Source organism: Tursiops truncatus, chromosome 5 (genome assembly GCF_011762595.2).
Source record: "Tursiops truncatus isolate mTurTru1 chromosome 5, mTurTru1.mat.Y, whole genome shotgun sequence".
Classification (NCBI taxonomy): Eukaryota; Metazoa; Chordata; class Mammalia; order Artiodactyla; family Delphinidae; genus Tursiops; species Tursiops truncatus.
The window spans coordinates 123,399,724-123,412,957 of NC_047038.1; the positions used below are offsets into that span (position 1 = coordinate 123,399,724).

The window sequence follows — 13,234 nt, forward strand, 5'->3', positions numbered from 1 at the left end:
AAAACCACTGAATTGTAGACTTTTAAAAGGATGAATTTTATGGTATATGACTTGTATTTCTATTTTTTTAAACTAGCACTTTCTCACAAATTATCAGATTAAATTTCACTAATATCTGCTCTGTTTTTTGTATGTTAGATTGGCAGACATGTCAATTTTTAAAAATAAGTGTAATTCTAAGGTTCTAAGTATTTCCTTTATATACTTAACCTCCTTCCTTTCTTATCTCATTCCACAGATATGCACACTATCCTTTACCTTTATAGAGTATCATAAAGATTAAGATATTAGGAACTCTTCCTTCTCTCAGATATTCCAGCATTGTTGCAACTATTTAATTCTTATGACCATCATGGTTTATTATGTCTTCTAATATGTGGATAAAATAGACTAAGTGGCATAGTACTTTAGACAGGAAATAGAATCCCACTGCTGGATTTCTACACTTGATTTACATCTTGGTAAATAAATTGCTATTATTAATTTACTCCTTGACCTAAATGAAAACAACAGGGATTTTTGTTTCTTTTTTTTTTTTGTATCCTTACAGAATTGTGTGCAACCAGTGATATGATTAAATTACAATCATGAATATACACATAAATGCCTGTACACATAAATGCCTGTATATTTTTTTAATATAGAAAATATTCAAAACTCTGTGCTTTAATGGAATTTGAAACTTGTATTGTGATAAATGTTTTTCTTCTGCTATAGTAAGACTGGACTTTTTTCCTGAAATGAAGTGTCTGTGTTTCTTGGTTTATGATGGTTTCATATCTAATCAGTTATTTGTATGTTAAGTTTTACTGACATTAAAAGAATCCATAATAAAAATTTATAAACAAAATCCATAAACAAAAATTGAAAATGATTTCTGTATATTGTCTACAGAAAATAGCTTTAATTGAGCAGCTTATCTTCCACTTGCAAGTTTATGGAAATATAAGTATGTCAAAATAAAAAAAAAAGTAGAAGAATTCTTTGTCATTCAAAGAATGTGATTATTTTGACCATCTTATGAATTACTTTGTTTTTGATGAAAGAGATTCAATCAAGCCACCTCTGAACTGAAGCTGCATAACCAAAACACATTAACTAGTAATATCACCGATTTATAAACAAATTGATGCTTATCTCTGCTTTCTGAATTTAGAATGTTGAGGTTATCTTACTTGTTTAAACCTATTTGGGGAAAGGTATGGAGATTAAGTGTCCACATATGTGTTCATATGTTTATGGACTCACAGGTCTCTAAGATTTTGGTTTTCTGTTAGAGTTCTTAGAAAGTATCTAAGCTTTTATTTGTAGAAGCAGATGCTGTAAAGAAAAGGTTTTAACTTTCTTTAAAAAATTGAGATATAATTCACATATAACATGATATTAGTGTCAGGTGTACAACATGATGATTCAATATGTGTATGTATTATGAAATGATAACCACAATAAATCTAGTTAAACATCCATCACCACACACAGTCACAATTTTTTTTTTCTTGTGATGGGTTTTAACTTTTAACAACTTTTGGTGTTATCTGCAAACTATTTCTTTTTTTGTTGTTGTTGCTGTACGCGGGCCTCTCACCGCTGTGGCCTCTCCCGTTGCGGAGCACAGGCTCCCGACGCGCAGGCTCAGCGGCCATGGCTCACGGGCCCAGCCGCTCCGCGGCATGTGGGATCTTCCCGGACCGGGGCACGAACCCGTGTCCCCTGCATCGGCAGGCGGACTCTCAACCACTGCACCACCAGGGAAGCCCCTGCAAACTGGTTCTTAAATCACAGGCAAATTCTGATTTCTGATTTCAGTGAGTCTATCTCAGCGGAGTAAGGTATGCCAAACATCATGCTCAATAGGTCTTTAGGTCATTTGGTAAATACAACCAAGTAAAGATGTTTTCACTGTCATGACTTGTTAATTGACATGGTATTGGACTATAGAGAAAACCAAACCTGTATGATCCAAGTTAGATTTTCTCATGCAAAAAGTTATCTGTGAATGCTCAGTTCTGGCCAAGGCAGATTTTATTTTCAATTTTTTATTAATATCACCTCCTCTGCTTAACTCCTTTGGTGTCGTCATATCTGTTCATTTATTTTTCAGTCTGAAATTTACTAAGAGTTCTTTAAAGTATGGAATAACGGTACAAATGGATTATAAAATAAGAGGAGCTTTCACTGGAAGATTAAAGCAAAATGCAGTTTTCCTCTAGATTTTAACTTTGCTTACATTTTTCCTTTAAATTGATACACTAAAAATATTGCAATTAAGCACAACATGAAAAAATGTCCTTGTCCTATCTCCCCCTGCTCTGTTATAGATCATGTTTTATTGGAAAAATGGTCAATGTTAAGTCGCTTCAGCATCAATACTGAATATTCACGCATGTGTGTGTGCACATGCACACTATTTAGTAGGCTGTGTTCAATTGGTTAATTTAAGCAAACTATTTTAAGTGACACAGCAGTAGGGGTCCTGATACTTTGGTATTGCTTGAAATTACTTCTTAACTTCAGAATAGTGACTTTACACCTAAACCTCTAGCAGGGTTGAGCAGGAATCAAAGGGCTATTTTTTCCTTTAAATAAGAGTATTTACTAAAATAATATAAAGCTAAATCAAATAGAACTATTACAGAAGATAATTTGGGAAGTTAAATAATATTTTCTCTGTTTTTCCTATTTTATTTTTTTTAAGATTTTTTTGATGTTGACCATTTTTCTTTAAGTCTTTATTGAATTTGTTACAATATTGTTTCTGCTTCATGTTTTGGTTTTTTGGCCGTGAAGCATGTGAGATCTTAGCTTCCCAACCAGGGATCAAAACCACACCCCCTGCATTGGAAGGCGAAGTCTGAACCACTGGACCACCAGGGAAGTCCCTGTTTTTCCTATTCTAGACTTGTATAAATTTAAAATAATCTTTAAGATATTCACATTGTTTAAGTAGTTAAACAAGGAAGCCATCAGACTGAGGTGGCTCTAATGTCTTGGGAGCCTACGTAAGCAAACCAAAACTAAGCTAGAGTCAATGCACTCAAACCAAGCAAATGAAACTTAAGAACAACCAATCACAAACGGCCAACTAGGCTTTCCCAAATAAGGCAACTCCTTAAGCTATCACCTATCAAATCATTTCCTTGCTCTGCTTCTCTCTAAAAACCTCTCCCCCAGCTCCTGTTGGTAGAATACTCCACCTTTTGTTTGGACTGATTCTAACTGATGTATGCTCAAAATCAACTCTTGAAAATTTTAATGTGCCTCAGTTTGTCTTTTAACAATACTAAATGATTAACTGTATAGTATCTTTTAACGCAATAATGTACAATTGAATGTAATGCTCAACTGAATGTGTATCTTTCTGTGATCTCATTTATGCCTTTCCATTATCTCTTAATTATCTCAATTCCTCTTAATAAAAGTTTAAAAGCCTTTGTTTTACGGGTTTTATTCCTCCTTAACAAAATTAAGTACACAGTTTCTTAAAGTTGACCGTGAATATATTCTCCTTTTAACTGACTGACTTAAACCTGATCCACTGATTTGCATCACGAATTTCAAAAGGTGGATTAGTGCTGTAGATGTGATGGCTTAATTTTTCCAAAGGTGGTTCAGGATCGGTTATAGCAAACTGAGCAGCAGCATCAATTTCTTTCCTCACTTCAACATCAATTTCCTTCAATTCTTCAATACTGGCAAGTTTGTTGTTTACCATTTTATCTTTGAGAAGCATGATAGGATGGCTCTTACTTCTTAAATTCTGAACTTCTTCTCGTGTACGATAACTGATTCCAGGGTGACTCATACTGTGTCCATGATAATGGTATGTCAGCAGCTCCATCAGTATGGGCCCCTTTCCAGATCTACAATAGTCAGCTGCAACCTCAGTTGCCTCCCGAACACACAGAACGTCCATTCCATCTACCTTTAGGCCAGGGATGAAACTGCCTCTCTTGTAGTAATCAGTGTTGGCTGCAGCTCTCTCAACAGATATTCCCATTCCATAGCGGTTATTCTCACAGATGAAAATACAAGGTAAATTCCACACAGCTGTCATATTATAAGCTTCAGATATCTGACCCTGATTAGCGGCACCATTCCCATGTAGAGTCTAACACACCTTGTTGTTTCCCTTACATTTACAGGCCAGAGCAATACCAGCTCCCAGCAGTCCCTGAGCGCCAACAGTGCCATTGCCCCCATAGAAGTTATTGGCATACATATGCATTGACCCTCCTTCTCCTTCAACACAGCCACCTCTTCGACCTGTCAGCTCTGCTAGAATTGATGGGACAGAAAGTCCACGAGTACACATGAACCGTGAGCCTGACAGGATGCAATAACATGATCCGTGGGATTTAGCCCAGCCTCAAGACCCACACAACAAGCTTCCTGACCATCACACAAGTGACAGAAACCACGAATAAATTTCTGTTTTTACAACTGATCCGCCTTCAATTCCATTCGACAAATGTTCTGCATCATCCTGTAGTATTTGAGTCCATCCTCCCGGGTGAGCACTGTGGTGACAGGGGCACCCTCTTCCAACCGATAAAGATCACATTTCTTAATCTCAAATGTAGCATCATTTGAATAGTTACAGGATGCCACAAGCACCCTGTTAGCGGGCTTCTGGGTGACAACAGACAGCACGCTAGAGACAGCAGCAGCCAGCATCTTCCTCATGGAGCGCAGCCAGGGAGGCCGTGAGTCTCCATCTGCCAGGGTCACCTGAGTCCCAGTCTCCAGTGTACCCTCCACCCCCAAAACACACGCTGCACCACGATGACCGTGCGCTGGTGGCAGAGGCCACGTCATGCTGCGCGAGGCCACGGGCCGCAGCCTGGACCAGCTGATTTTTACAGTGCCTTCCAACTGTAAAATTAAGAATAAAGGTTGTTTCTTGCCCTGGAAGACTTGGCTGAACTACACTCTGTTCCTAACTAACGCCATCATCATTGCTAAAACATCATAATCTGGGTCCCTTTTCCCTGCTATACGCTAAAGTAATGCTTCCTGAACGTTGTATTCAATGGAAAAGAGGAGAAAACACAATCCTTAAGGCACACAAGAGCTCTGACAGGTTAAGCCAAAGATGTTCTTACCAATATTTCTTTAAAGTCTTTTTAAAAATCATTAAAATATGTATGAATATTTTACCCTACTCCACAATACACCATGTTTATTTTAAAGTAAAAATAAAGATGCAAATTATTTTTAGTTTACATAAGTTAAAAAAACACACACTTTTTTTAAAAAGTTGGTGCACCAGAAGAATATGCACATTTACACTATGGATTCTAGCACCTGTGTCTCCTGATTGGTGGTGAGGGAGGGCACGTGATGGTACACAAATCCCTACCTGAGATTAAAAGTCTAAACCCAATAGCAAGCTTTGCCTGGTGTGCGAAAATTGAAATCAGGGTTGAAATGATCTAAGCATAGATGGAATGGATGTTCTATGTGTCCAGGAAGGAATCAGGGTTAAAGTAGCTACTAACAAGTTTTTACATGGCACTTTTCCTTGCTCTTTATTGTCATCCTGAATCCTGTTCAATTTTATCCCTATTTTCTGACTAATTTTTTTGGAGGGGTGTTGGTCTATTCCTATCACGTCTTCAACAGGTTTCCTTAGAAAATATCAAGATTCATATGGCTTTGTTTCTTGTTTTTATATCAATCTAAACAGAACCAGTCTTAGTCTGGGAAATCAAGAAGCATGTTCTTATAATATTTCCTTATATAGTAAACATTAGAAAGCATAACTTCTTATAAAGTGACGCACTAAACAACATGCAGTTTGGATTGAAGAGCAACAGAGTTTGCTTAAGCAGTTGGTTTAATCATAGGACAAAAGAAGTCTTAACGCCTAGCGTTACAAAGATCACATACCATTTTCCTCTTTTGTGTTTTTGTGATTTTGTACCCCGATAAGCCATCCATAAACAGGGATTCTGTTCTATTTAGACTATTAAGCAATACACCTTAATACGTGCTTTGTTTTATATCCTCCACCTGTTTGTAAATAAACAAATAAAACACAAAAATCCCTGTTTATAAATAAATTCTCACTCAAATCCCTATGACATGTTCAAAGCAGCTGCCTTCTCTAACCTAGTTATAAGTATTATCATGGATACCTCTTATAGTATTCAGGCAGGAAGAAGAAAATAGCTTGTTAAAAAGTTATTATATCTATTAAAACTCCATCCTCCTCCCACCTTCCCACCCCAGACGTCATAAATGGGCTTCATCTTTTCACTCAATTTAAAATTCTGCTTGTGGAATTCATGGTCTTGCTGTGTTGTTTGCTCCTTCTTTGATAGTTAGCCTGTCTCTGCTGTTCTCTTTCATTCCTGCAGGTACTGGAGATCTCCAGGGAGGATTATCTCCATGAGAATGAGAAAAATGACACTGCATGATCGAACAGTAGTGTTAATGGGTCACTGAGTGACAGCTGAGCCTTCTCTCAGAGGCATCAGCCAGGCTAGCACTGCCAGGAACACAAGAGCTATACAGTAAAGTGTGCCAATTTAATCTTGTCACATGTAGCCTGGGCTGCAAAGATAGAGCTCCCCTTAAAAGCCCAGTGTGACAAGGCTAAACCTGACTCATGCCAGAGGAGAACATGCAAAGATGCTAATTGCAAAATACCTGTGCTACAGGTCACCACAGAAGATGGCCCTTTTATTGCAACAGGCTCTGGTTAAGATAATAAATAATAAAATGGGAAACTTGTAGGGACCTTTTGGACATCAGTTACACTATACAACCTAAATTCAACTTAAAGATAGACAGATGAAATCATATTTGCAGACTATGATGTCAGAGTATTTCCATTAAACTCATTAAACCTGATGATTTTTCTTTAAGTTTAAACCCATCCACATTTTCAAAGCAAAAGTAAAATTTCCAGACGTCAGGTAAAAGTTTAAAACCCCCAAGGAAATCCTGAGCTGTTGAGCCTCTCTTATCTGCCCCTGGCTAGACAGGATTCAATACACATGGACAATACAGCCAATGATAGTGTACTTCTCTGCGAATGATTTATTCTTTTGTCTTGTCATTGTTCAATACCATGTTTATTAGCAAACAGAACTAAGAGTCATCTACATGTTCACCACTGAAATGTTTGCAATTAAAATCCTCATAAATCCTAAGTTTTTAATTAACACCAAATCTTACTTTTAATCTATTTGAAATTAAAGGAAAACAGATGAGCACTTTTATAAGGCCAATAGTAGACTTTGCATTAATTAATAAAAATCCTAATAAAAGAGGAGCCAGTGATTATAGTAGCCATCATTAATGTCAGTGTGACAGAATTTCGCTTTGCATGTGTAATGGTTGATCCTCTACGGGCATTTATGAATTCATCTTAAAAGTGTCACCCCCATTGAATCAATAGCATATAAAATATTTTTTTATAAGCGACAAGGAAACACTAAAAAAAGAACAGCATGTTTGAAGAATATTAAATTCCTCCAGTAATAATTATGTACTTTCACCAAATGTTAAATAAGGAAAGCTGTTAAAGAGTGAATATGTTCTACATAAATAATATCAGATCTCATTATAAGATTACTGGCAATGTATTTTTTTCATAGCTCTAAGATTTGGCAATTAAAAGTGATGAGTAAGAGAACTTGGTGAAAAAAATTAAGACATATATAACTCACAGAAGAATTTTTCCCATTTGGTCTAATTATCTCCCTTGGAGAAAGGGGAAATGTCAGTACCATATATTCTGCAAAATAATGACAACCAAGCAAGGTCCTCCTCTAATGTTATAATAAATGAGCTTAGTTCAGAACAGTTCAGAGCCCTGGGCAAACAATATTTTTTTCTTCTCCTCACCCTCATCCTAATTCTCAAGTATCATTAAATAAAAATTCAGGACAAATTATCATGAAGAGAAGACAATTGAAAACAAGAGGTAAAGTGAGGGTGCTCCTCATTCCACTCAAATAATGATGGTATAAAGAAAGGAAAGACCTTATGGGTTAATTTTTAGTAGGGACTAATTGGAGCCACCATCTTTCTCCTGCTGGATGAACAGAGTCATCTGAGTCATCACGCCCACAGTATCCAACCCTTATCCCTAGAGTTCGGTACCAAGGTCTAGCAGATCATGATAAAAGGGGTCATTATACAAAACTGTAAAAGAAGAGTTTCCAAACATTTTAATAAGCCCCCTATAATTAGAACTGAAATTGACTATGGCCAAGTGAGATAAGAAAAGCAATTCATGTATAGTTTGGTGTCAAGATTTACTATGGCCTACTGTCTCAACTAGTAGAGGACTAGTGCAGGTATCAAAAGCTGTGAAGTGATTTCTGCTCAGTACCTTGAGTTGTTTTGTAAAATAAAAATCATCAATTCAATATATGTTTCTAACAAATCAAAGCAAATTCAAGAAGCCCAAGTCAGGTCTCTTTGCATTTCCTCCAAAAATTATTATTTACATTTCTTGGGAAAATTTTTTTGTTCACAAGATCTTAATTCTCACATACTTAAAAACCCATATCTCAAATTTTCATTCTCTAAATATACATTTATCTTTAGTAGTTTTCATTTTAATAGCAATAAAGTATACATTAAACGTGATAGTAAAATAAACTATATATTCAATAGTGAAATGATGGCTTCTCTCCTTTGAACAAAGTCTTTTGTAATATATGTCTCTTAACTGTACATTTTATGATGTCTTCTGTATTAATGCCCTCAACAACACTTCCTTCTAACAACTTTGGGTAGACTATTACCTTTTCCTAATATCAGTATGTGATAACATAATTAGCACATTTATTTCCTTTGACTTTGCTTCTTTGAAGATCTGAGTCACTGAACTAAGATTTAAAGAGACAAAGGATATTGGCAAAATTCCAGGGCACTGCTGCCCCCTAGAAGGAAGTTTGAGCAGCACATCTGACCATTACAGACAAATCTTGGGAAAAAGAGAGTCTGAGATCTTGCACCCCACTTTTAACAACCTACTGTTGGCTGCATCATTGGTTTTTTTGTGCCCTCTTCTTCTTATCTAAGCTTGGGCACAGGGTTGCCTATCACATCCTAAACTAAGATCCTAATACACTCCATGGCTCTCTCCAGAGATCCCTGCGGATATGTAGAGTCATACAAACAAAATTTTCTCAACAAAATAATATTTTTTAAAATAATGAAGATGACATTTGAAGCTATCATGTGCATTAATCTGAGATTTAAGGAACTACTGTAAATATTGCCCAGGTTTGTAAAAACCTTTCATCTCTTTGTTGAAGATACAAAGTTTGTTCATTTGATTTTTACAGAGACAGGTAAGGCAGTTTCTATCTTTCTCAATTTCTATATGAGGAAACTGAGATCTAAAGAGTTTAGATGAAAGGCAAAACTTACAAAGTTAGTAAAAAGTATAATATTCATCCTTTATTTATTCAGCACATATAATGAAGTGCCTTCCTTTCTGTACTAAGTAATAGAAATAAAATGATGATATACAATAAGATTTTCCTCTACTTAATCCAGTTCATATGGAGGTGTTGTGCTGTGAGCTCTCCCAGATTTTCTGGCATTGCATATAGAAAAGGACACATCATCATTGAATGACAGAGAAAGAGACACATGAACAGCTGTTATAGAGGCAATAAGACTAATGTATTGCATGCTGGGCAATGGTTACAATGACAGTTTGTCTTTATTGGGATCAGTGATGAACAAATTAAAATAGAGTAATGTCAAAAAGTGACACAAAAAACAGAACACTCTAATTTTGTAAAGTTGTGTTGTCTCCTTTAACTTGGTAATACAGCAGAGCTGAAAAGGCACACTGGGAAATATGAAAATCAGGATCTCATAATTATGCAATACATTATGAATATGAATGCAGTTTCTCCAAGCAACCTGAGACAATGCTGTAGATGTTTTATGGAGATTTTTGGGCGTGAGAATCTCTCTGTTCCCACGGACCCACTGTTCATCTGGATTCTAAGATATTTCCATAGTGCCCAGCACTGTAAGTCTAAAAGGCCACCATGGGAGAAGCCTCAGAGAGGTTTTTAAATGAGAAGTCTAATAAACATCATCCACATTGCTAAATGAAGATAGTGTGTAAGAAGAGTTTTTAAGCTCAAAGATGTTAGGCACTCATCAAAATCATCATATTCAGAAAGCAAGATTGTCGGAGGATTGTCAGAGGAAGTTAACAAGCTTCTGTCAGGGCTACCAGCTCTTCCATTCTCTTAGGCCATGAGCGCTGCATTAAAATTTACAACAAATTTCTTCAAAAATTCTTAATCTTTATCTGCCTTCATCTAGCCCTCATCCACCTCATTTCATGATAAAATTACTCTATTTACTGTAAGGATGAATTACACCTTTTTAAAGGATTTTCATATTTTACAGAATGTCTCCAAATCATATGGAAAATTATATGGAATGCATAATATCCCCATTGATCTGAGGAGAAACAGACCCAACAAGTTTGATAAGTCCAGCAAACATTAGGCACGGCCTCAAGTCATACATCTAATTCATGGAGAGCCAGCCTCAGTTGATCAAGTGCTCCTTGCCTTCACATACTACACTGCTCCCCTCACCCTAGCTGCCTGTCTTCTGATGAATTTTTACATCTATTAGAGCTTCCTTCCCACTAATCTTAGCGGAAGAGGAATGCTCTTCTTATCTAGAAATCTAAACCCTCAGCCCCTGCTACAGAACCTGCTACTGGCTCAAAACGAGACACTGCTCTTACTCACATATTCCCCACCCCGACCAGGGAATCATCAATTTTGTCTTCTCCTTTGGTTTTCTTTCATGCTCATATTTCCTCTGCTCTGAAAGAAGATACCCAAGTCTTCATTACCTCTTTTAGATCTCATCCCATATTATTCCTTTTATCTAGTCAAGCTCCACAAACATGCAGCTTGTACCCACAGTCTCCATTTACCTTCCTCTAATTGCTTCCATATGCTTCTGCAATCTGTGTCATCAACAATGAACTGAAATTTCTCACATCAAGGACTTGGCTAAATTTAATGACAACTTCAGTATCGTCATTCTCTGCAACTCTCCACCGCATTACATGTGTTTCTCCATGGATATTCCCTTACCCTAACTTGAAAAAAAAATGTTCTTATGCTGCTTATACCCTACACTTCATTTCCTGATATCTCAACCTTGACCCAAAAAGTAAAAGTAGGTTTAAAGTTTAATACAATACTATATGCTCTATTGTTGATAGTTACATGATTACCCACAGAGTCTCACATGATTTATTGGTTTAATTCTCACCAGTAGGGTACTGCCAACTATATTTTCAACATTAACTTTCCTTCATTCTAATATACCAGGGGAAAAGTGTATTTGAAAGTCCTGTAGTTATTTAAACTAAAAAAATTCTAAAATGAGAGAGTTCTTACCTATTATCCATTTGAATAAAAATAACTTCCTTCCCAATTTTCTTGTCTTCATTAGAGTCCTGTTGCTGGTTTATAAACTCAGCATATACTTTGACTATTTTGTCTTTTTAAAAATTCTGCCCTGTAAATGCAGAAAAGTACATAGATGAAATATTTAAATCATCTCAAGATAATTGCTGTCAAATTTTGATTTATTCCTTTTTATTATTTTTTATTTCTGATATCAGGATCATATTGTATATTTTATATCTCTTAAGATTTGTTTCTTAGAATTATAATTATTTTCAAAATAATCAAAAGCTATTTAAAAGATAATTTCAGTGGCTACTAAAAAAATCTCCATTTTATGGATGTGCCATAGCTAACTAAAATGTCCCCCTAAGACTGAACACTTGTGTTATTACTGAGCTCATACTATGTTCCTGGCAATATGCATTAGGGAAAGGACTGCTTTTTAAAATTTTGTTTATAATGTTTTTAACACAAAAATGTAAGGTTTTCAATGTGTTGATCTCTTCTGTTATAGTTCCACTCTTTGTACACAATCATGAGTTTATATACTATAAATAACTACTTATTTTATTATTTAGTCTTTGAGACATCTGAAAGTTACCGGATAATGCAGAGAAGTGATATTACAATTTTATTTTGTCCACTTCATTATTCCAAAGTCGTAGATTGAGTAGTCTATATTTTTATTATTTTGGGATGCTAGCTTCGTATCTATCTATATATCTATATATATCTACATCTCCATAAGCTAAAAATTTTGTTTCTAAGCTCTTCAGTTTTATTATCTCTCAGTTGATTCTTATGTGAACACTTCCCAGTTTTAATTATTAGAGCATAATATAATTACATATTTGATAGACCAAGCCCTTAATCATTGCATTTTTCAAAATCCATTAAGATTTTATAGCCTATATACTATTTCATATGAAGATCGGGTAATTATATTAAATTAAAAGAATTTGGTATTTAAATAGAATTCCATAAACATATAAAATGAACAGGAGAGAGGTCTATCTTTACAATATTTAGTTTTCCCATTCAAGCCTATGCATCTCTCAGCCTACTCAGAATTTGACACACTGACATCATGTGGTTTTCCTTATGAATTGTTTCCTTATCCACTGTTTGTAAAGTTGTTTCTCAGCTTGGGTGATGGTGTTTTTTTCTTTTTATTGGAGTATAATTGCTTTACAATGTTGTGTTAGTTTCTGCTGTACAGTGAAGTGAATCAGCTATATGTATATATATATATATCCCCTCTCTCTTGGACTACCCCACCATCCCACCTTCATGCTATGTTCCAGGCATTTTGCTAAGTATATTGCAAGCAATTTTTTACTTAACTGTCACAACAATCCTATGACATAGATAAGATTGCCCTACTTAATTTTACTGATAAAAAAACTTAGGCTTTAATGGTAAGTATTTACAGGAACCAAAAGCCAGTAAGTGATAGAAACTGGACTCAAATGCAGATTGTCTAATCCCAAAGTTTCTGTTTTTGTCAATACTTATGGTGATAGCTCTGAGATGGAAACATGTTTCCTTAACATGTTTTGTTAAGGAAATAATCTAAATTTAATCTTTACTATGTTTTTAACAAATATGTTAAATTTTTTAAAATATCTTTTCATATTATTTGAAATAGTTATATCACATCTTTTTACTTGACTTCCTGGTATATTGTCATTCAAGGCCACTCCTATGGTGTGTGGCACCCCAGGCAAATATACTTTTGCAGAACTCCAAAGTGCATTACAAAATTCATGGATCCATGCAGGGCATAGTGATTTGTCAATGATGATTTA

At 35.5% G+C, this 13,234-nt stretch overlaps 1 protein-coding gene across 1 annotated transcript; it reads right to left on the bottom strand.

The window, feature by feature from the left end:
* Positions 1 to 3,508: 3,508 nt before the first annotated feature.
* PDHA2 (pyruvate dehydrogenase E1 subunit alpha 2) lies at positions 3,509 to 4,683 on the bottom strand. Its single transcript, XM_019926760.1, is given in 3 exon segments — positions 3,509 to 4,062; positions 4,156 to 4,317; positions 4,320 to 4,683. Coding segments are annotated over 3 exon segments (1,080 nt in total).
* Between the last annotated feature and the right edge of the window lie 8,551 nt (positions 4,684 to 13,234).